General features: G+C 31.9%; 2 protein-coding genes across 2 annotated transcripts; both read left to right on the forward strand.

The window, feature by feature from the left end:
- The first annotated feature begins 963 nt into the window (after window positions 1-963).
- LOC128670839 (very long chain fatty acid elongase 7-like) lies at window positions 964-6,616 on the forward strand. Its single transcript, XM_053746844.2, has 6 exons — window positions 964-1,140; window positions 2,572-2,762; window positions 3,528-3,665; window positions 4,100-4,205; window positions 4,780-4,916; window positions 6,208-6,616. Exons 1-6 carry the CDS (start codon window positions 1,080-1,082, stop codon window positions 6,433-6,435), a joined length of 861 nt encoding a protein of 286 aa, XP_053602819.1. The 5' UTR covers window positions 964-1,079; the 3' UTR covers window positions 6,436-6,616.
- Window positions 6,617-8,702: 2,086 nt separating this feature from the next.
- Window positions 8,703-24,960, forward strand: LOC128670838 (very long chain fatty acid elongase 7-like). Its single transcript, XM_053746843.2, has 7 exons — window positions 8,703-8,823; window positions 18,389-18,457; window positions 19,236-19,423; window positions 19,759-19,836; window positions 20,383-20,472; window positions 21,337-21,546; window positions 22,021-24,960. Exons 2-7 carry the CDS (start codon window positions 18,403-18,405, stop codon window positions 22,447-22,449), a joined length of 1,050 nt encoding a protein of 349 aa, XP_053602818.1. The 5' UTR covers window positions 8,703-8,823; window positions 18,389-18,402; the 3' UTR covers window positions 22,450-24,960.
- Window positions 24,961-24,972: the final 12 nt, after the last annotated feature.

Below are 24,972 nucleotides of genomic sequence, written 5' to 3' on the forward strand. Positions count from 1 at the left end.
TTTATGCATAACAATTCCAAGAGCTCCGATTGAAAATATCAATGCAATGTTTCCTAGATAAATCTTGTGTAGATTATAGAATCAGGCTCACGACTCTGATTTCTGAATGCCATAAGAAATATTAAAAATATATTTTTATTTAATTATTGATATTGGTGTTTGTAACACATGAGAAGTAACGTGAGAAGTATTGAAAACATTTAATTTTTTAACTTTTTCTTTTTAACCTTGAATTAGTGCAAAAAGAGGTAATATTGTCATAATTAATTCTTTGTTAATAAAACTTTAATTATTTTGATATTTAGCAAAATAGGATTAGCTTTTCCATGTACTACCACATTAATTAAAAATATATATTAGACTTTATTATATTTCATAATCTGGATCTCAATACGTAGAAGACATTGTAAATGACACATTATTTACACTCTATCTCATATGTATTATAGATATAGACAGAAAGTGATGAAATGGTGATATTATATATATACATTAGTATACAATTCCTACGCTTATACCTTAAACAGATTATATAAATACAGTAACACAGTCTTTGAGTCAAGGCTTTGATATGGCCTGCTAACCTATCGAAACATAGCTTAGGTACCTACTATCGTGCTATGCCCTACCACCCGCACAATAGAATATCTCTTTGATGCCACTTTGTCCTCACAAATTTAGCCTAACGCACACGCTAAGTTAAAAATCACGTTTTTAAATAAAGACAGAGTCAACGTTTGAGAAACTCAACTGCCACGTTTAGCCGTATGGCGGGTATTAGCCCGCCTATTTTGTTTTGTAAATAAGTTATACTTTACGAATTCAATTGGCTGGGGAATAAAGTTCAAACAAGTACAAATGTTCGACTATCCCGTTAAAGGTATGATGACAATGCGGTGCGCCCTAATGAATATTCTAATTTTATTAATAGTTAACAATGGATTAATGAATTTGACCCCAACATAGTTAGTTTCTATCAGAGGCCCGTCTTAACTAGTTCTCAACCAAAAATATGTTCTAAATTATTTATTGCAACACAAGAAACATTGGATGTGAATATTCGTATTTAATTGAGAAAAATGGCTGCCATAATCAAAAAAGCTTGGGAAGGCTACCAAATTATATTTGAAGAATTTCCAGGTAAAAGTTTTGTGTAAATTGTTTTAAAGCTATGTTTGCTAAGAGATGAAATGTGAAATAACGACGTCTATTCATAAAAAATATTATGAATGAATAGGATTTTTATCAACTTAGCAAATAGAAGCATAGTTGTTCTGTTATCTCGAGGACTAATTTTCCTCAGATAGGTTTCTTGATTGAGCAATTTCTATGTGAGGATTGCGCTTACATTTAATTATTGTATTTGTTTATATAAATATCTACTTCAGTGTTATATTATAATATATGCATTTTATTATATACCCAGTCAAGCAGCAAGTGTACTTTCGATTCCTTCTGGAAATATTTTACAATATTGCCTTGACGTTATTTATCTCTATATAACTCTCTCTCTCTCATCTCCGCATGATCCCGGTTGAGTGATGCCGCAAAGTCTGCCGATTTTAAAACAGGCCGCCTGAGTGACGTTAACCCTCCTTTGGGAATGCTATTGTTGCCTATCTGATGGATGAAGGCTTAAGATGTGTCCATTAGTCATCTCCTACGACATCCCCCATGGATGTAGTAAATGGAGTGGTCCTATTCTAGAGCGCCTATTCTAAACACACGCCTCAAAGGTTATTTAAGTATACATAAAGTGTACTTATATTTCTCAATAGTATTACAAAATAGAATAAGAAAAAATATTTAATTCGATTGTTTATACGTATAGTTGGTCCAATGTGTAGAGCGTTATAATGTATGCACATAATTCAGTTTACTACAAAGTTTGTTTTTTTTCGGTCAGCCATTTTAATTATGTACCTACCGCTATATACTATGAGCTATGTTATGGTGAACTGTACAACTTTAATGAGTACGTACCCACCTAACTATATTAAACTAAAGTTTTGCTTCACAAAATTGAAACAATCAATAAGACAAAACATTTTGCATAGAAAACTAAAAATATTTTTAACTAAATGTGCCCCGGGGATTCGCTCCTTTGTGTTATTTCAGGTCATATTCTACGCGTTTACTAAATTTCATAACAATCCGTCCAGTAGATTTTGCGTGAAAGACAAACATACATACACACACACTCACATACATACATTCTCACAAACTTTCGCATTTATATTAATAGGGTTGAAGTATTATATGATATAAAATATTATAAGATAATATTAGTTGGATTGAAGTATTATAAGATATAAGATATTATAAGATACTATTAGTAGGATTGAAGTATTAAATTTCTAATGAATCGTTTTGAAAGCATTAGGTGTTATTGAATAACGAAAATTTTATAAACCTAGTTTTATGATGGAAAATGTTTTATATAAGTACTTACTGTTTTTTGATAAACTTAACAACTTTTTCTAATTTATATCCTTTTTTTTCATCAAACACAAGTGAGTCAGCTATCAGCATTAATAGGATGATCTTAAATTGTTTTTCCTTAATTTTCAGATCCCCGTACAAAAGATCTGCCTTTGATAGCAAAACCGTACCAAGGAATCCTACTACTCACACTCTATCTCATGTTCGTTTTTAAGTGGGGCCCCAACTTTATGAAGAATAGACCTGCATATAATTTGGACCGAATCATCATTGTCTACAACGCTTTTCAAGTGTTCGCCTGTGCCTATCTTTTCACAAATGTATGTAACTAGTTGTTTAAAATTATGCATTGACATTTGACAGACTTCTAAATGATGATATTATTATATACAATAAGATATTATATATAATAGTATTATATATATTATTGGCGCCCGAAGGAAAGACCTCTAATATAGTATACAAAGAAATGTTTTAATCACTCTCTAATAATTTTGACTCCTTGCCAAAACCTATTCGACCACGCGAACGAAGTCGCAGGCCGCAGCTAGTACACAATAAGATAAAGGTATCTTAAGGAAGAAATATAAAAGAGGAAAGCCAACCTTAGGATTCAACGCACCAAGACTCAAAAGAATCGGAGAAGATTTTGGTGCAATAATTCAAGATTTTTGCTTCTGTTTCGTAATTTTATTACGAAACGGTAAATGAGAATACTACACCATACTAACATTGTCAAATAAATTGTTGTCAGAATCATCAGATAGATATAAAATACTTATGAAACCTTACAAATTAATAACTAAGCAAGACATGACATGATAGTTCTATTTTTCGCGTGTAGGTTGCCGGATTCTCTCGTCATTATGTTTGCTTGAATAATCTTTAAAAAAATGAAAATTATTCCATTTTTAAGATTCTAGGAAAATTCACAATGAAAAAGTTTGATCACATTATCGATTGTGTGAATATACATCTAAAATAATAATTCATAAAAATATTATAAAATTGGTGAAATAACTTCTATTGCACGAGAATCAAAACCCAGATCACCAAATATTTAATTAATTTATTTTTATTTTCAGGCCCTATACTTCGCCTGGCTTTGGGATTACAAATGGATTTGTGAACCAGTCGACTACACAATCAATGATAAAGCAATCAAGATAACCAGATTTGTGTACTACTACTTTCTGCTTAAGGTCGTCGATCTATTAGATACGGTTAGCATATATTTTTTTAATATTTACAATCTCATGAAAAATTTTACGCTCATTGATGAAAACTCCAATATTATTCAATACTTCATTTCTTTCAATTTGAACCATCGATTTGTGTCTCTACGAGTATCACGAGTGTCGATTTATAGTGTGAAATAATGCCTATCATGATCTATTTTCATAATATTTTTCTTTGACTAACAAAAAAATAAGTTAACTGTTGTACCTGATCTGAATCTGACCAGAATACAACAATACATATTCTGCTGTCTAGCAAAAGAAAGATAAAAATGAAGTATCCTTGTAAACAAGTTATATACCAAAACCTATTTCTGATGAGCTCAATTACTTTAAGATTTCTTCTACTTCAAGAGAAGATGAGCTCAATTCAAAGAATCAACGATTTGGATAACTTTATATATGCTATTTCGTTTCAGGTATTTTTCATATTGCGTAAGAAGATAAATCAAGTAACCTTCCTGCACGTATATCATCATACCGGCATGGTTATGCTGATTTGGGGAGCAGCCACATATTTTCCAGGTGACACTAATATTATTGTTGTTTTATTAAAATTGCTATAGTCCAGAAGTCTAAAATCAAGAATTTAAAATAGCAAAATAAATTGATGTGATTTAACGAACTCAAAAGTTGAACCCGTCTGACTATCAATCGTACTGCTGCTACTAAAAGATTTTAAAATAATGGTAGGTTCGGCTGGCCTCTTAATAACATTTCTTCAAGAGAATAAATATGATGTTATGTTGGTAAGTGGTAGAGGAAGTCGAATGTACCGGAGGAGTTGCATACGTCATACTTCGTACCTTAACCGCTGTTGTTTTAATATTTTTCCATTATATAATAGATAACCGCTTGTAAAAAAAAAACTTTCGTCTTATATGCAGACAGTATAACAAAAAAAACCCAAAGGATATGTGTCATCACTGAACGCTTTTGCGCACAAATTCGTACTTACAAAAATCGTGCTTTTCAATACTCGCGAGAATCAGAACATACTCTCTTAGTTCTCGCCTGCGCTGGCAAAAGTAAAAATATGAGAACAGAGTAAATAATGAATACGGAAAGTATTGATTGAATTTGTTTATCTCAATTCCAGGAGGCCATGGAACACTTGTGGGAGTGATAAACACGTTCGTGCATGTCGTGATGTACTCCTACTACCTCATCACGGTGTGGGACCCCAGTCTGAAAGGCAACCTGTGGTGGAAGAAATACATTACACAGCTACAAATTGTAAGTATCTACTGGCAGACATTATCGAAGTAGCTAGCCGTACATCTTAGCTTCTAGACAAATATAAAGATTTATTTTTATTTCTTTTATTTTATAACACACTAGCATCTAATATAAGTTGATGCGTGTGTGTATTGAAGTTTGGAAATATTATATAATCTGTTATTACAAGTTTATTTGTTAGTGAAATTAAAAAAAAAAACTAGTTTAAATGTTAATTTTGCTACAACTTTTGAACGGTTAAACCGATTTGATCCAACATATGTAAGAACCACCGCATAAAAATTAGCTATCAAATAAAAACAACCGCATCCAAATCGGTTCACCCGTTGATGAGCTACGGCGCCACGTACACAGACAGATAGACAGGCACACAGTCAGACACACTTACCGGTTAAATTCAAAATTCAAATCATTTATTCAGAAATTAGACCTTCACAGGCACTTTTTCTCGTCAATTTTTATATTTATAGTTATTTCTCACAAGCTACAAACTACTGGCATTTCGGAACGACCGCTGCTGAGAAGAAATGCCGAAAGATACTCATTTGAACAGTGTTGGTCCCTATCATGCCAGATCGGCTTACCATTATTGTTTCTTACAATGTTTTTTTTTCTTTCTAATAATATATAAAAGTACATAAGGTACATAGTCAAAAGGTATAAAGGTATATCAAAACAGGTTATGATTGTGATCCGAGTGCTGATTATAATATATATATATATATATATATATCGATGTGAAACACAATTAACTTACATAAAAATATATGAGAAACGAGATGACCAGTTCCCTCTGGCAGCACCCGTTCACGAGTTGATGCATGGGACAGCCATCGCATAGCTCAACCATAATAGAGGGAACCTCACGACCCGGCCCACTACCAGATAGACCATTTGAATGAGCATGACACACTCGATTCCCATGACTTCATAATTACAAATCTTATTCGTCGAAATAGAAGTATAAATTCAGACACTTGAAGATCACAAATCACGTACATGTTTTACAAATAAAATTTAAATGTCACAATATGTGAATTATTATAACAAAAATAAAAATTATGTATAAAATAATAAAAAACAGTAAAATAAAAATTAGGAGATCATGTGTTAAACTTATAACACCCCTCTTTTGGTGTCGGGGGTTAAACACTGTTACAGTGACAACATTCTCATAAGTTTATTCCAGTCTCGTTCTAAACGATTTGATAGAAATATTTTCTTCGATTCCTCTTAGCCGATTTGCTAATATATGTTATTGGACTAATAAATATAATATCTTTTTCAGCTTCAGTTTCTGTGGATGGTAGTCCACATGAGTATCATCGTCTTTAAGACAGACTGCGAATATCCACGATGGACCTCCGCCATCTTCCTTCCACAAAACGTCTTCATGCTAATCTTATTTATTGATTTCTACATAAAAACCTACATAAAAAAACCAAAAGTACAGATGAAAGTTGAAGAAACAACCAAAAAAGATAGTTCGACTAATGGAAAATCACACTTAAGTTGAGATAGAATCATGTCATTTCATTTTTAGAACTTAGATGTTATAAATATTTTGTTCAAGATTTTTGAACATTCGTTATTTGAATTTTTTTAACAAAGACAAGACAATGGTAAGCTCTATTTAGTTTATTCATTTCCAGTGTTTGTTTTTATTTTTTATTTTAATAAATTTTTATGTGAAATCTTTCAAATTTAGTTTTTTTTTTCAGTCCGATATGGCCCGGTCTGTAATTTTTTTTATTTCAATTCTTATTTGAAGAAAATTTATCAACATATCAGTGTATTTAACATCCTATTCATCCCTTTCACTTTTCCTTCTTCTTCTTTGTGTCTTAACTACATTGGTACAATAATGTATTAAGTCGAAGAAGACAGCAAATTAGACTCAATAGTCTAGAGGTGGGTTGCACCGTCAACTTTGACAGTCCAACTTTAACTTAAACGTACGCATAAAAATGCAAAGTACGCCATGTTAAAATCAATCACCCTAATTAATTGTCTTCTTAAAATTCTCGATTGATAGCCGTGATAATTTCAGAATATCCTATTAGTTCTTTTTTACAAATATCTATGTCTTATAAAATTTCAGCTTTATGCACCCTGTATTTTCAGCTGTATTTTTATTATTACTAAGCACGACCAAGTAGCCAAGCCAGCTTGCCCACCTAAATGAGAAGTGATCTCTGCAGCCTGTGGACGCCTATATACAGAGTGACTGGTATCAGACGCAAAACCTCCTAAAGACTACTACATCAAAACAAGCAGAATCGTAGTTTCTTTTTCATATAAAAAAATACCACCTAATTTGCGATTCTACACATCTTAACTCTATGTAATAGCCAAGCTACATGAGACAGTTCAGTAGCGTTAAATAGCGTAATCGAACATAGAGTTAACGTTTTATTGAAACGACATTAAATGAGAAAGTTAATTTACATTTGTATTGGTAATCGATTGAAACCACTGTGTTTCAATGAATAATCAGGCGGCACTGTTAGAGTGTCTTCGATCAAAGCTACATAAAAATGGTTTCTCTCTCTTACATATTGATTAAAAGAACTGTATAGTCTCTATGTACGACTGTTTGAGCTATACTAGTTCTATGCATCAAAGAAAAAAAAACAAATAATGTATGTGGAGACAATCTGAAGAATCCATAGATCAACAAAATATAATATAGGCACTACTTTGGAAGAATCTGAATCCATGACTAATAATTAAAAATTCAAGTTAGTTAACGCCCCCACAACGTTCTCTTTGTATAAAACTTCAAATTCTACACGCTCTGACTTATGTACACCTATTTGATAAATTTTGTATGCCTTATGACGGACCATAAAGGAAACCGCTCTTGTATACCATCTACTGTACTACCTCGTCAACTGCAGCCGAGACATATTATGCTCGGTGACATTTTACCTTAAACTGCGAACAAGACAGATTATGTCTGTTATATATTTCTAATTATTTATCTATGAACGCAGCAATGCAAGAACTAAACAGAACATTATAGGAACACGAAGTAAATCAATTTGAATTTATTCAAAAAAATATAATGTATTAATTGTGTTGCTGTCAAAAATATATACTGGTGCTGATAATTGAAAAGAAATATTTCCAAACAGATATTAAAGTATTTTAGACAAGATAACAAGATATTATAAAGCCAAGCCCCATTGCTCAACCGTGATCCGTTGTTTCGACGCACCACATTGTAGGTCCATAGTGCTGCGTTGTTCTGCGTTGTCTGTCGACGGAAAAAAACGACGCAATGTGGCTGGGCTAAGTCAAGGTTCGAAGGCAACAATAAAAATAAATATAATGCATTAAATTACCTAATGAAACCTAATTCAGTTTGACAAATTATAAGAACGGCATTAAGGAATAATGCAGTACCAGAAATTCAATCATTTTGCCATTTGCCGTATCCCTATAGTTCTATTAGTTCCATTTACAGATATTGTGGTTCCATTATGGTACTATTTAACATACATTTGAAAAAATCAGTTTGAATAGTACAGAAAAAATCCCGCAATCAGTTAATAAATTAAATATTTTTTCATGAAAAACGTCATCTAGTTTTTGTAGCCATGAAAACAACAACTCAAATCAACATGAAATAAATTTCAGCCTTCGCAAAACTTAAAACACCGCATTGCTGAAAATTGATAACTATTTTCACAATGTTTACATAATTAGCATTTAAAATGTACGTTAATGTGGACTAAAGCCGTCTTAAGTTATCGCGTGCTTGGTTTATTTTATATGCCGGCCGGTCGATAGTACTGCAGTGCCGTTCTATACATTGGGACGCTCGCACGGTTCCCTAAAGAACTCACGACTACTTTGATCGAGCATTGTGTTACCGGCTTTTCTATTCGAAATTCGAACGGTAAGTTAAATGATTTTTATAAATTAAAAAAGAAAAATATTAAAAAGAATCACCAGCCAGTACTGAAGACACCAAAAAAGATTCGAGTTTTCAATATGTACGTTTCAGTTTTTTTCAGTAACCCGATTTCTTTTAATTAGAGTATTACTGAATTGGTTTATTTGCACATATTAATATTAATGTGTCTGACTTTGTATTCCAAGTAATAAATTTGTCATTTATTTGTTCTTGGGAAAGCTTTGTTCAGTCTTAGGAACAATTAATTTTCTTATACGCAATCAAAAAATATTTTGAACCCAGTACCTAATAATACATCAATATAATATTGTTAAAACATCGGAACTTCCTGAAGCGGTCAATGATAACTAATTATGGGTCATCAACCCTGCATAGATTTCCACCCTTTCGAATCCTTTCTGCGTGGAACTTTGTTTATTAATAAGTTTATTACCTAGCTACCACGTTAACCGCATAAAATTTATATGACATCTTATGATTATTCTTCTAAAAGTATTTCTATATAGCCGCTCAATTATTTCCGTTTCAATTTATTAGATATTTTAGATTTTAGATATTTTAATTTTTAAATATTATAAAAAAGTATGATTACAACGAAATATTGGTTGCGTATAATTTTGATTTAAACTTACCAAATTGTAAGTAGATAATGGCTCTAATTCTGAGATTTATTTTATATGAGTTTTAGTATTAGTGACTGAAATGTATATGTTTATTTTAATATTCTCACAGAAATTAGCAATAAAATTTTTCGCAAATTGTTCTGTTAACTCTACTTAAAATTATGAACTAATATATTCCCTTTATCGTGAATAAACGTCTTATTAGATCTATTAAAGGTAATTCAACTTATAATTAACTTATTCAAGTTAGAATAATAAATTACCTGCGTAATCGGTTTCAAGCAATTTGTAATTTTACAATAGGGTTAAAATAACTTATGGCTAGTAGTTATTTTTTAAACGTTGAAACATTAAATATGATTATAACAAACGTTTATCTATTTATTTATTACCTTCTTTAATTTCTATAACACGCAATTTTTTTTTTGTGGACACTATAGTTGTATTTTATATTTTTCAATTCCACCAACTGTAACAAGCATATAGTATAGCATTTAAAAGGTTTATTCCTAAGTAGAATATTACCACAGTAAAGATAAATAAATAAATAAATATATGGGAACAAATCACACAGATTAAGCTAGCCCCAAAGTAAGTTCGAGACTTGTGTTATGGGATACTAACGAAACGATATTATATTTTATAACAAATACATATATAGATACACATCCAAGACCCTGGCCAATCAGAAAAAGATCATTTTACATCGTGACCCGACCGGGGACCGACTCTCGGTTCAGTGGCTAGAACTTTACCACTGCGCCACCGAGGTCGTTAATTACAAAGTTAGATTTATAAAACTAATTATTGATTTGTTAAAACTAAAAAAAAAAATTGTAATGACAGCGCAGCGGCAGCGGTTCTTTGCGTTCATATTATCTTATCCGAAGAATTTCTTAGTGAATGACCAAATAAACTTTTGGACTAGATAGATTTGGATTTGGGGTCATGGATATCGTACAAGAGACGGGACTAGCTTTTAAATTATTTTCTGGTTCTTTTTTTCAATAATCGAAAACATAATTGTACAATAGTATTCTATGTCTTATAAATATTCAATTTACGTAAAATAATATGCTGTATTTCTGATTAAATATTATTATTTAATATATACTTTCAAATTTCACAAAATTTTGCGGATTTTATATGTAGCATTATAATGTTTTAGAGTCAAAGGATAAACTTAAAATTAATTAGACCATGTGAATTAATTAGAACACAGGAAGTTGCTCTTAAAGGAAAAAATATACAGCCCAGAGCGCCTCTTACTAACATTTTCTTTCTTAACTAACTTTATTGTAAGAGGTTTTTATTTTAATAAAAATGTCTTTTTCCTTATTTTAATCCCTTAATTCGCCACATCAAAATGGCGCGAAAATTCCTTTATATTTTATTGGTGAATTCTTTTAGTGGTGAAATCTTAATAATGGAAACAATGATACCGAATTTATTAATAACCACAATAGCCTCCTGATTTATTACATTTGATTTTCACCTTTCAATTTAATAGTCGAACTCGTTGGCGCAGTGGCGAAGTGCTTGCCTCTAAACCGTGAGGTCCCGGGTTCGATCCCCGCGGTCGGGTCTTAATGGAAAATGATCTTGTTCTGATTGGCCCGGGTCTTGGATGTTTATCTATATATGTATTTATTATAAAATATAGCATCGTTGAGTTAGTATCCCATAACACAAGTCTCGAACTTACTGATTTTTTCAATCTGTGATTTGTCCTTATATATTTATAATTGCTTATTTGGTTCATCTCGTTACTTACTTACCATAACTGTGTATGTACCTATTATGATGTCAAGCCAGCACTTCTTAGGTTAGCTTCTTTTGCAAGGCCGTAGCGGCATAGACAAATATTTATTGTTCCCTAAATAATTAAATCCCCGGCAAAAGACCTCCTGGCCGCCCTCGACGAAAGTGTTTTGATGACATAAAGGATTGGACCGGACTTAGATACAACCAACTGAAAATGGCGGCCCAAAGCCGTGAGGGTTTCCGTATGCTGAGCTGACCTCCAAACATCAATTCGAAGATGGCACCCCATGATGATGATGATAAAATAATTTACTATTATCGTTGTACCTGCATATAGGTGGTACGTCCATAAACTCTCCTGGATTGTCCTTCTATCACTGTCGAACTCTCTCCTCCATTCACTCGTTTTTCCGGTTACATTTACGGTAGTGACGCTTCGAAGCCCGGAGTCAGAGTAAGAAATAAACCTAACATTTTGAAGATTCGATTGTAATTAACCGGCCGACTGCCTGCCGTCAACCCTCTTTGGAAATAACAGAGCATAAGCTAAGAATATATGTTTCAATCACATTTAACATTATATCTTAGACTATTCTGCGCTATAAAGCAAATTTACACATGTGCCGCAAAACAGCAGTAGGGTAAATTTCAAAAGCGTTTGAACGCTGCGTGTAGCGTTTCATTAGTGTCCGATATTTTTTTGAATAAAGATTTTTTTTTAATAATAAACTTTTATAAAATTAATACTGTACCAGTACATCACTCAATTATAAAATAGAATAATGAAATTGGTAACTGTGTATGGTACAATTTAATAAACACTATTGAGAGCACGCGGCGAAGTTCGCTCGTGAAATTCACCCATGAGTGCTTGCATTGTTGTGTACCGGTTTGAATGGTGTGTGATTTGAGACAGTGTGGTACCTATATTAATACTGCGGTGAAAAACTCTAAGCCATAAAGTATGCGTGCTTGTGTTGACGAACTACCGATAGTTTTACAGTTGACATTTTCAATCGAAGAAGGTCTTTTTCGATTGAAACTATATAGGCCTATCGATACTATTACTTTTCCACAAACTATCGATAGTCAATCGAAACGCATTCGATAGGTGACTATTGGCAACTTGTATGCGTGGGAGATCCCTGGTTTTGCAGGCATAGACAGTGGCGACCGTATTTCTGTTGGCCTGCTTCATAGTATAAAAATGTGTTGAAATAAGAATTATTCACAAAGCGGACATTTAATTCTATTGTTTCGTGACATCTCCTTAACAAGTATAATTTGTTTCGTAATCAAGGGCGTTGAATTTCACAACGTATGTGATCCAGCGAAGGGACGAGTTTTATACATAAATAAGAAGTTATGAAAATCCACGTTACCAACTCTATTTAATCTCTATGTACACCAGAGATGTCTGGAATAACTGTCTAATTTTTAAGAATATTAAGAATAAGCCATAAATTCGTTACATACTTTATATCCAATATTTTAACAATTTGTTCCAAAAATGTCGAGGACAAACCTATCTTTATTGTTTGATGGGTTTGTGGCGGATTTTTTGAGAGTAAACTGGGAAATTAATTTTATGAAAGGCAAGCGGGTGAGTATTACTATTGCTGTTAAGCTTTTCCGCTAAGGGGTCTGTCCATGTAAATCCCCGGTTATATGAAGTATCAAGAATGTTTTCATTACAACGCAGTAAAAATTCTATTCGCCATTCAATATGGAATGTACGAAAAAAAAAAAAGAAATAAAATAAAATACATAATTTTATATTTTTATGTATACAATGTGAGAGATATAGTTGCTATAGTCACATAGACAAATAGGGATGTCGACGACCATGTGCTCGAGTTACAGTTCCTTCACTGAAAAACTGTATGACACAATTTTTCAGTTTTAGTTTAGTTTTAAATAATTTGAAGTGTCGATTTTTCGAAAGGTTATATATATATATATATATTTTTCATCGAAACTAATACTATAAATGCGAAAGTTTGTGAGGATGTATGTTTGTTACTCTTTCACGCGAAATCTTCTGGGCTGATTGTTATGAAATTTGGTACACGATTGGTATATAACCTAGAATAATGCCTAAGGTACTTTGCATCCCGAAATTCCACGGAGCCGAAGCCTCGAGGCGCAGCTAGTATTTTATAAAATCAAAGTCCACCACTCCTTAAAGCATTGCCTGGGAGGCCCTAGTCAAGAGAGCCACAGCTACTAGTTGCCATGACCCTTCATAAGGATACGACTATGAATGTTTCCACATTCAGTTGATATGTCAATACAAACCTATAACACAAGTTTTCTACAAGACACATTTCCACCGGTTTCTATTTGCGAAGGACAAAGAAAGGTCGGCCATTACATTTAAAGCATCCGTCGCACTGCGACAAAATCTCAGTCTAGGATGTGAAAAGATTTTGTTTTTTTTTTTAATATGAAAAAGATAAATAGACTTAATATATACGAATTTTTATTTAATTTCCACTATTTCTAAGCACGTCAGGTGGAACCCTTTAACTTGATTTTAAAGCCGATATCGCCAAGCGATTGAGCTGAAATGTTATACACCTGTTTAGTTTAAATTATATTGCATTATTGTATTAAGCAAAACCCGATGAAGTACCTAAGGCTCCCGACGAGGAAACACCTCATCGGTTTACTGCGCGAGACCGACCATGATTTTTTTTTGTCATGAATTGATTTCTACAACATCTCTCTGATAGCATTAAATGCTTGTTACAAAAAAAAACTTATTAAAAAATGACCTAATAAATACAAGAGAAATTATCCAACATGTATCAACTCTAGCCCATACTGTTATAGGTCTGTCCCGGCTTCGCTCGGGTAAAACCATAAAAAAGTTACCTATGTCACTCTAGAAGGTTTTGTTTATCTCTGTGCCAAATTTCATCAAAATCGACTCAGTAGTTTGAGTTTATCCATTATAAACAAATAAAAAAACAAAATAATTTTTTTTCTCTCTAATATTAGTATTGATTTATGCATATACTGGCATATGCATTTACAGGCTATACAGGCTTCTAAGGCTCTAATTTCTTTTACACTTAATACTTCTACAACTTTCATAGCGTAATGGCTTATACCAGATTTTAAGTCAGACCATCCGCTATAACTGTGAAAACAGCATCAAATTCTATCCATTATTGGATAGAATTTTGAGTTTATTCATCACAAATTAAAAAAAAAACAAAAATACAAATATTTCCTCTTTATAATATCAGTATTGAATTATGAATAGTATGGACGCATCGCCAATTAAAACCTACTTACTAAAACTTAATATGCTATTATTTGTACCCTGTAAAGATTACTTTAACTGCTAAATATGTTAGTTTAAAATAGTAACTACAAATTACAAGTTCTTTCAACTCACGTCCATATTTCGTCCAAGCCATACATTAAATATTTACGTATAAATTGTATGAAATCTTACTATTTGTGACACAATTGACGTCAATATTAGATCCATAAATAAGTCGATTAGAAAACATTGATTTATAAATCTAAATACGGTTTAACGGAAATTTCTTGTTACATACGGTAACTTTTTAACCCCTGACGACATAAAGAGGGGAGTTGTATCTGTTTATTAGCAGTCCGTAACAGCCAAACGGTTGAACCGATTTTGATCTAGTTTTTGAAGTGAAAATTTCTTTAGCAACGCTGTACACTTCGATGTCGGGTGTATCTTATATATAAAACTTTCAATTTTTATTTGGTTTCCTATCGAAAAGGCTAGATATCAATAACTGACATGAGGCTCCGCCTACATTAAACTGAGTAAAATTTTCGTGATTAAGTAAAGACTGTTACTTAATCTCTTTGGAAATGCTGTTGTTGCCTGACAAATATCTTGTAAAATGTTGGAAACTGAAAACTATCACATTTTATAATATTAGTCGATAATTTCAATCATAAGAAATATATATTTTTAATGTTTTTTCAATTTAATTTATATTTGTATAGTATTTAATAGTATGATATAAAAATCATATTTTAATATTTGCTCATCCTAATAATATTATAAATGCGAATGTTTGTAAGGATGTGTATATGAATGTTTGTTAATCTTTCGTGCAAAATCTACCGAACCGATTGTTATGGAATTTGAAAAATTTGTAGAATATACATTATTATAGAGTACTTTTTATTCAGAAATATTATTGCGATGCCCCAGGGCGCAGCTAGTTTCTAATAAACGTCTCATATATCCCTACCAATCTATTCCACATTTATGTCGGTTTCTATTCTCTGAAATCACCTCATTTTATCTTCCTTTACGAACCTGCAACGTAAGCATCAACTTCGCATTAGCATATCATAACAATCTTTACAGCGGATCTGGAACGAACCTTAACAAATCAGAAAGCCTAGGATCCTAACGAGAATGTAACTACGTAACTCTCACATCCATCATGGAACCGTTATACCATTGACAATAACACTGACCCATAGACCAGTAGGTCAGGATTACAATTCAGAATGACAAGTGTTATGCTTTCATCCGACTCATAGTACAAAGTTTGCATACAGAGCTTCTGAGAGTAACAATGATATAAAGGTTTTACATTTAATGATAAAAGAAATTATTTGCTATTTCATCTGTTTCAATGCATATTTTATAATCTTAGTTCTCATACCCACTTGTGTAGTTCACAATTGCGTATGAGACTAGATGTTGGTAGGTCAAGTCCTGTCATATTTTTAACCAGTTGTGTTGTAATGTTTTCGCGTCAAAGTGTTCGAGCGAATTTAGAATTTTAAAATTTATGACAGTAGATCCAAATGTGCCAGCGCAGGCGAAATACATCGAAAGAGATTCCAAACAAAGCGTAGCTGCGTTACACAGTGTTGACTATTCTATATTGCATTGGAAAATAATATAAATTGTTATAAATCCATTATCTACTCATTGTAGACACAATATAATTAGAATACTCAATCATGCCGTTTCAGAACCGCAGAATCAAATTTAAAAAAATATTTAATTTCAATGCATATTTGATAAATGTAAAGGTGCGTTCGTTTTACCTTCTTTCACGTCAGAATCGAGCATTGGATCGAAGTGAGACCTGCAGATCGACACAGGTTTCTATTCGGCACGCCCAACAGCCGACAGTTAAAATAAAAATTCAAATTTAAACTGAAATCAAAGTAATTGCAAGTCTTAAAACCACCGTTACAGATGGTGCAATTGAAATACTATCGATATGGCATCTTGCATTTCATTGTACCGTAACAAAAGGTGCATCTGTCAGTGTGTTAAGTACTAGAGATCTCTGAATCCTGTTCATTTACAATCAGCTTCATGACTTTGAATAGTTTATCGAGACCCTAATACTTTACATTTCTTAAGTCTTTTGATCATAGACGAGCTTTTGTCGGATTAATAACACATTTTCACGGATACTTTAAAAAGAGACGGACATTAATTTAACAAAACAATTGTAGAAAAATGCAGTTTTGCAATAGCGTTGAACAAAGAATGAGTTATATAAATGAGTATTTTAGTTACGGTTGCAACTAATTTCTAACTAATACGTAGCTATTTATAAAGAATATAAAAGACCTTTGCTTGCTGAGGAGAATGAGGATGAATACTCTTTTTCCATGAAATTTCGTGTCTATTATTTAAAAAAAACACACCTTAAAAACGTCAGAAACTCTACTTTATAAAGCGCCATTGACATTTTGATCAAATCCTACGGGAATCGTTTACTTTCGAGATAAGAAGTATTGATACTATACATTTTTTATAAAAATCGGACAAGCCGTTTGTTTAATATTAGGGGCAACTTAATTAATTTATGAACAAGATTTTTTTTTTCTAATCGAATTTTAGAGTTGTTTCAAAATGTCGCTATTAGCGAATAATTAACATTTATAACAATACGTAAAAACCAACTGTTTTGATCAATAAGAATTGAAATCACCTTTGCTTTACACGCGGTGGACTAAAAATATATAGTCAATACTGTTATCAACGTAATCGAGGTAGCTCTAGACAGCAGAATGATAATAATTTTCCTGAAATTGTGGCCATGACCTTGACCTCTCTTACGTAATATTTTCACTTCTGAGGGTGAACAGACTTTGAGATATCGCGAGAATCATGATTAATCTATACCCTGAGTTCGATTGTGTAACGGCAATTTTTAGGGTTTCGTACCACAAAAGGAAAAAGTACCCCATATATAATTACTTCGTTGCACGTCTATCTTTCCATCTGACAAGACTTTTTTTTAGGAATGCGGTATCAAGTTCAAATTTCATCTGCTATGAAAAAATCAAACTTTAAAGTCAACGCCTAAAATATAATGATATTTATGTTGAAAGTTAGAAAAACATAAAACTTAGCAAGAAGTTGAAATAAACTATACAGTTAAAGGAAAAAATACGAAAATTGATAAAGCTTTCTTTTAAAAAAATACCATTATGTCGCAAATTTTACGAATACATGGAAAAATCATAACTCCACACCAAAAATCACCTCAATCCGTTGCTCCGTTTTGACGCGAAATACGGATAAACAAACATACAATCACACTATCATATTTATAACATTAGTATGGATTACACGTTTGTTACTAAGTATATACGATGTATGACTATTTGTTTCTTCTACAACAAATGTTGTGGCCTGAATAGACGGCAACTGATGACCACTAGAACCCATACAAAGTTAAGCACTAGTTGTTCCTAATAACCTATGTCTGTATTGTCTGTACTTGGTTTAGTACCTAAAGGAAAGGTGTCAATCTTTAATAATAGAGTACTGTTACCTACTCAAATATTAAGGGGAATACGCAGATATAAGAACAATGTTCTTTTATATCTGTGGGCGAATATTAATTTGAAGTCGAGGTACATTTTCTCAATAATGTATTAAATATCTGTGATTGCGGTGAGAGATGAATGAGAAAGGCAGTAAAAAATATATCGAATACGCCAAAATTAAAAAATAGATTACGATATGTTGGTTAAATAAATATTATGCAAATTTAAACTTTTTGTCCTGAGACTGGCTGGTATATTTCGAATAAAAACAAAAGCTGTCAAATTGAAAACAATCGTGTCTGACTGTTGCAGTCCATGTGGTGACGCTTGATTTGTATATTTTCTTTCAGATAAAATCGCAACAATGAGCTACCTAGAAAAAGTGGATAGTTATTTGGATGCCCTGAAAATTGGCAAAAGTGAGTACAAGTATTCAAATCAATGTCGTGTATTCAAATCAGTAACGGTAGTGATTAAATTTTGTTTTTATTCTTCACATATATTTATTTATATATTTCACATCAGACATATAAACGTTTATATCCTATACAGCATGACAAATTACTTTAGGATAATATAATTCCATGCCGAAGAAAAAGCCGCTCTCACCAAAATGAGTTGAAACTTCACGACTACATCTCATTAAGATTAACTGGACTCAAAATAGAAAAGTAGGTATTTGGAAAATATAGGTAGATGCATTGGAGGACGTAGTGTATAAGTAGATGTAATAGTAAATCGAGATTTGAAGTCTATACATGTCACATATACTTGGGCCAAGTAGATGGAGTCAAAGTTAGAATTTATTATTGATAAATATATAATTCTGAATAATTTGCATTTTTTACGTTATTTATTTTTTAGTAATTCCACAGCAAAGGGACACAAAATTGGCTTAAAAAATGAGTGTTCATTCTTTTAATAACAACTAATGTAACTATATCAAGGAAAATGCTTTAATTATGATTTAATTCTAATCTTGTACTAATTCATTCCTTACAAAATAAAAAGAAAATAATAATTTTTTAATGAATATTACAGACGATAATTATGATAAACAATCAACAAAAAATGTATGCTATTTTTAACTAGGTAGTTATATTGAATTTAAAAAATCTCCATCTTAAAAATATCACATCTGTCTATGATACCAAATTTTTTTTACTTGTTGTTAAGTGTTTTTTTTTTAATTTCTAGGCGCCCTTGTGGACTCATGGTTTATGATGTCGAGTCCATCCCCCATAATTTCCGTTGTGATACTCTACCTCATTGTGATTGTATTGGGACCACGTTTGATGAAGAAGCGACCACCGATGAAGCTGAACAAGCTACTTGCATACTACAACGCAGCACAAGTACTGCTTGCCAGTACGATTTGTATAAAAGTATGGAAAGTGATATTAATAATACAGCCTTAGTCATCACATCAAACATTGCTTTAAATTATTCGTTTTGGGCGTTTTTGCAATTACTGAATCCCTATTATTTAAAAGTTGCCTTACTAAATTGTGTGTTAAAGTGAGTTTGGTCAACGTTGTCTTATTGGGATTGTTGTTTTTACATTAAAAATAGTTTACCACTACAAATTAAAACGAAATCGACAACATACACTTAATATAGAATTGTTACTAGCACATCTACAGATAAACAAAACATCCCATTTTCGATCATATATATATAGGTATTAATTTGCGATAATGGGTACTGGTTATAATTCCAGGCATTTAGAATGGACTTCTTTAGAGATGGAATACTTTATGCCGGCTGCCGATATTCATATTTAACTCAAAATGCAATGGTAAGTTCGAAAAATTATCTGAATATTTGTCCATAGATTCCAAAATTATCGCGTTGTCTTAAATGATAAAGGGTTTCTATTAAAGGGTCGTTCTTACGAGGGTTTTGACCGCCCAGGCCACGCTGTCATTACATGTTTCATTTTTTTTTATAAAGATATACAAATAAAGAACAAATCAATTATAAAATTTATAAAATAAAAATCTTAATATATAAATTTATAAAATAAAAATCTTTAATGGTTACCCTATCTATTAATATATGATTTTAGAAATGATGTCTTCTCCAAAAAAATTTAAATAGTGTAGTGACAGCGCGACGGTCAAAACTCCCGCAAAAACGACCCTAAAAGGAAACAAGAGAAAAAACAACGACTTAATGTGAAAAATGTATAAGACATAGGCAAAATGGTTTGCGATTAACTTTGCTAAAAAGGTTTTAATAAAGTACCTATATCGAGAGAACGTGGTACGGCCGCTTTTTTGCTCCACTTGGCGGGGGCACGAAGATCTATATAATAATAAATTATATCTGTTTTATTTTTCAGTTATTAGATTTGGGCTGGTGGTACTTCTTCGCCAAATTCACCGAATTGCTTGATACCGTTTTCTTCGTTTTACGAAAAAAAGAAAAACAAGTAAGTGTCAAGATTTATGTACATTTTATTGAACTATGACTGTCTTGTAATAAATTAGTTATTTATGTATGAGATACCGCTGAAAACAGCGTTATGTAACCATGCGGTGACCTTGTGACGACATAATTTTATATTCAAATAAACGAGCTTGTCGGTCTCATTTCGAGACATTTGGTTTATTTCTGGCCATTTCTACCGAATAAAGTAAAATTGCCATAAATGTTTCATACTTATGTAGTTTTAATATAGTAGGTATGACTAAATAGAGAGATAAATATCTCTTCTTTGTCATACATTGTCTTTAATGTCTTTAGACAATATGCAACTCGTAAATGTATATTACAAGCTTTTATTTAACTTGCGTGCTAGGTTTATTACGAGTATATTTGTTCGACTCCAATGTTACAAAGCTGAATAATCTTCTAATCCTTGATCTTTTGTGTTGATTCACCAATGATAACCAGTTTGTGGTAACTAATAACTCTTGATTGATTTGCATCTCGGCTTTGACTAGGAAACTCTTCAACGATTAATTACATAGAGTGTAGATAATATTAATTTCTACAACCTTTGACTGTCATGATAATAAATTATAGCTCAGATTTAAATGTGTACAAAAAGTTTTAGTATTTATAAGACAGCAATATTAAATGTTCTATACCTATGAAACTTAAAACCAAATTATACAACAGATTCCTTACAGAATTTAGAAAATCGTCTAAGTGCAACATTGCCTACTAAGGCACACTACACCAACGCAACATTTCACCGCAAACAGCATTTGAACAACAAACTTTGATGTTGTTTGTATACTTTGATAACATATGTAACTCAAAAATAATTGACCTAATAATTTACTTTCAGGTTACATTTCTCCACGTATACCACCACGTGATTATGGCCTTATATTCTTGGAGTTACCTCAAGTTTGCGGCAGGCGGCGAAGGGGCCATACTGGCCCTCCTCAATTCCATTGTGCATGTCGTAATGTACACTTACTATTTGTTGTCTGGACTTGGTCCGCGGTTCCAGAAGTATCTCTGGTGGAAGAAATATGTCACCAAAATGCAATTGGTAAATAACCATTTCTTAGGGGCTGTTACACCACTTTTATAAAATATCATATTGTAATCTGATAGATAAACTAACCTGCTAAATAATTTTGCACTTGTTAACAACTATTAACGATTTTTTGTATGTTATTGTTCAATAAAGACTATCAAAGACTTTATCGGCGAGTGGTGAAACAGGCCCTTAAACTTTTGATAATTTTAACTTATTTCTGGCTTAATGAGTAATCAGTTAATGCCATGATGATCCGGAATTTTAGTAATTTTAATTTGCTATTTGAAGTTTCTTGTAGTCAACTGTATAACCTTATTTTAAAATCATTCTTCATAATCTATTAAATGGCTTTTAATAACCTATTTCTTGTGTTTTCCCTGCGTTATCTTGAAAAGAATATGGTTACACCGTCCTGCCTAGAAGTATGTCTTCCACGTTATCTTTGGTAGTATGCTTTTTACAATTTTTTAAATCTTTTTTCAGTTACAATTTATATTGATGCTGGCTTACTGTACCTGGACCTACTTCTCCCCTCGATGTCAGTTCGCAACCGGATTCACATATTTCATATCTGGCAACGTTACCCTATTTCTTCTTCTCTTTTTGAATTTTTATTACAAAAGCTACAAAATCAAGAGATCATCAGACAAGACTGAGAAAATCAATGATAAACAAAATGGAATCACCAATGGCATCTGTAAACCAAAAGGTTTTGCTTCAGATATTTACGAGAACGGTGACAACGTACAAATAAATGATAAGAAAGATATTCCAGATTCTGAAGAAATTCCGTATGAAGTTAATAACGCTTGCGGTGATTATGCTAAGAAAGGCAAAATTTTCTTGACAAGACGCACTGCTAAAGCTGCGTACGGTCCTGAATATGACTTCGATAGTATAATAAAGAAATGATTTACTTTTAAAGACTTTGGTTAGAATGGTTATATTGAGACTGACGTTTGTGATTAACCGAAGGTGGAAATTCTATTCTACATAAGTTAAACGTATAAAAGGGGGATAGATAAGTGTTAGATTTAATTAATTTATTCACTTAAGCTCCTCCTATTTTAGTTTTATCTCTGTATCAGTTGCATTTTTATCTTAGTACTTTATCTTCTTCGTCTAACCTTTTGATATTTTAAATCTTTAGACAGTAGGGTGTTTGGTGTTATTTTGAACTCACCTCTGCTAAGGGACTATGGACAAATTCTAAACTTCAGAGCATATCGTAGACAATATTCTTACTTTACGCTAATACTAATACAAGTGGGACCTTGAGAGTCACAGTAGGTATATATAACATATATAGAATTTAATAATTGTTTTCGTGAGAACCAATAATCTGATAGAATGTAATTTAAATTTAAATAGTATACTTTTTGTGACTCTCATTGTGTTTAAAGTGTATTAAAGTGAAACAAAACGCTTTAAGAATAAACAATATTTACAATAACCGCCAACTGCACAATTAATTGTAATTTAGAATAAGATTATTGAAATAAACATGTCTTTGGATAATTTTTTGATAATTTGTTTTAATGAAAGTATTGCAATAAATTAAAAATGGATGCATAAACATCAAATTTATTCAAATAATAATGTTGTCCATATTTATTTCCATGAGAGCTGTCTTTGGACCACCAAGTAACGTTGAAAATGATTTTGTTTTTTCGTTACTTATATGTACAATGAAATATACACGCTACTTTTGAAAAATCAAATCAATCCTATTAGGATTGGTCCTTTTTTTTCTAATTCTAGTTATTCATAGTAAAATTAATTTATTTGGCAAATAAATTATAGTGTTTTAATCCGGTTTTCTTTTTCCGAAGTAGCGGGGAAGAAATAATTTAAACTGTTTAGATCATTTATTTAGAAAATTAAGATGTTCAGATTCGTTTTATGAGTAAATGCCTAAATATCATTGAATATCCAACTTCCCAGATTTTGGGGAGAAAATGAAATAAAAACCTCTGAACATGAATTAAATAAAGATTAAATCGGCGAGCTCCACGTGCATAGGTAATTTACTGTATTTTAATGAAAAAACAGGTGTAATATTTTAGTTTAAGTATTTTATAAATCATTTTCAATGCTACTACAAAGACATTCTATTCTTTAATTATTATTATCTTTAATTATTATAAGAGTATCTTCGACGTAAAATAAATGATGATTTATATATTTATTAGGTACATTTTAATACAAATGTAAAAATGAGTTGCCTTTTAAATATATATACATGCAATAAATTTTATTTATGGTATGGAATAGCAAAAATAATATAATTTAATAAGGTGCCTTATACAATACTACAAACAAGCTATATTATCATTTATAGTTTTCAAAATAAAATTATGCTGGGAAGTCTTCGCAGGTTGGCAAACTTATATGCCAAGAGCGTCGCTGCTGTTGAATAAATTGTATAAAGAAATGATATTTCAATATGACTATTGAAAAATTGTATAGTTGCTCCGGGTGTTCTTGTTATTATGCACCAACGAATCATAAGTACGTATAAAAGTTCCGCCCAATATTATATACACAATGGAAATAATGACAGTTTATGGTGGGTTGCACCGGTCAGCTTTGACGATAACTTGAACCTGCACTGAAAAACTCTGTGTAAATGTAAACGACGAAGGCGTGCAGATTAATGTCGAAATTGACTGGTGAAACCCACACTTTCTCTACTTAGAAACAAAATTTAAAGAATTTGAAACCCAATACTTCATTTTGTAAAACAAAGTTCAGCTTAATGATGGTACATTATAAAACAGGCAAATGTTCGTTAAATTCTTCGCAGATCTACAGACCAACACGCAGATCATCTAGTTGATCTGTAGAAGATTTTTAAAACCTAAAAGGCGGTACAAAATTTTTAATATTTCCAGCTGTCAAATAAATATGTTAATATTATCCGTTACGATCCCTATTTATATATATAGGCATTCCTTCAAAGATGAAACTAAAAAGTTCTGTCACTTATGTTGTTATTACATTATGGATAATACATGTAATTTTTAATACACGCATGTTTCGTACGACGTTTTTAAATACGCAAGAAGGTCTACCACGAAACATACAAATAGGTAGCACGATACTATTACGCCGATATACTCTTTTCTCTATCGTTTACGTATTGTGAAAAAAATAGAGAACGAGTGGACGCAACTACGTTTTACGTATTTAATGTTTTATGGTAGCCCGCCAGAACATTTTTACGTCATACTTGTGGCGTAGGTACATACCTTGTTCCATAGCCTTCAACACTTTCGCTAGAATTTTTCTTATCCAAAAGGGAATTTTCGATAAATTTGTATGGTTCATCTGTGTCTCGAGCGAACGTTTAATTTTGCTAAGGCATAATGTAATTACAGTACAAAAATGTTAATTTAAGACGAAGAAACTTAAAAATAAAATTATTGCATTAAA

Source organism: Plodia interpunctella, chromosome 6 (assembly GCF_027563975.2).
Source record: "Plodia interpunctella isolate USDA-ARS_2022_Savannah chromosome 6, ilPloInte3.2, whole genome shotgun sequence".
Taxonomy (NCBI): Eukaryota; Metazoa; Arthropoda; class Insecta; order Lepidoptera; family Pyralidae; genus Plodia; species Plodia interpunctella.

Excerpts from the sequence above, each read along its gene's own strand:
- LOC128670839 (XM_053746844.2), top strand. The coding sequence starts at position 1,080 with ATGGCTGCCATAATCAAAAAAGCTTGGGAAGGCTACCAAATTATATTT. Across the intron at positions 2,763-3,527 it reads GTGCCTATCTTTTCACAAAT|GCCCTATACTTCGCCTGGCT; the intron begins GTATGTAACTAG and ends TTTTATTTTCAG. Across the intron at positions 4,206-4,779 it reads AGCAGCCACATATTTTCCAG|GAGGCCATGGAACACTTGTG; the intron begins GTGACACTAATA and ends TCTCAATTCCAG.
- LOC128670838 (XM_053746843.2), top strand. The coding sequence starts at position 18,403 with ATGAGCTACCTAGAAAAAGTGGATAGTTATTTGGATGCCCTGAAAATT. Across the intron at positions 18,458-19,235 it reads TGCCCTGAAAATTGGCAAAA|GCGCCCTTGTGGACTCATGG; the intron begins GTGAGTACAAGT and ends TTTAATTTCTAG. Across the intron at positions 20,473-21,336 it reads TACGAAAAAAAGAAAAACAA|GTTACATTTCTCCACGTATA; the intron begins GTAAGTGTCAAG and ends ATTTACTTTCAG.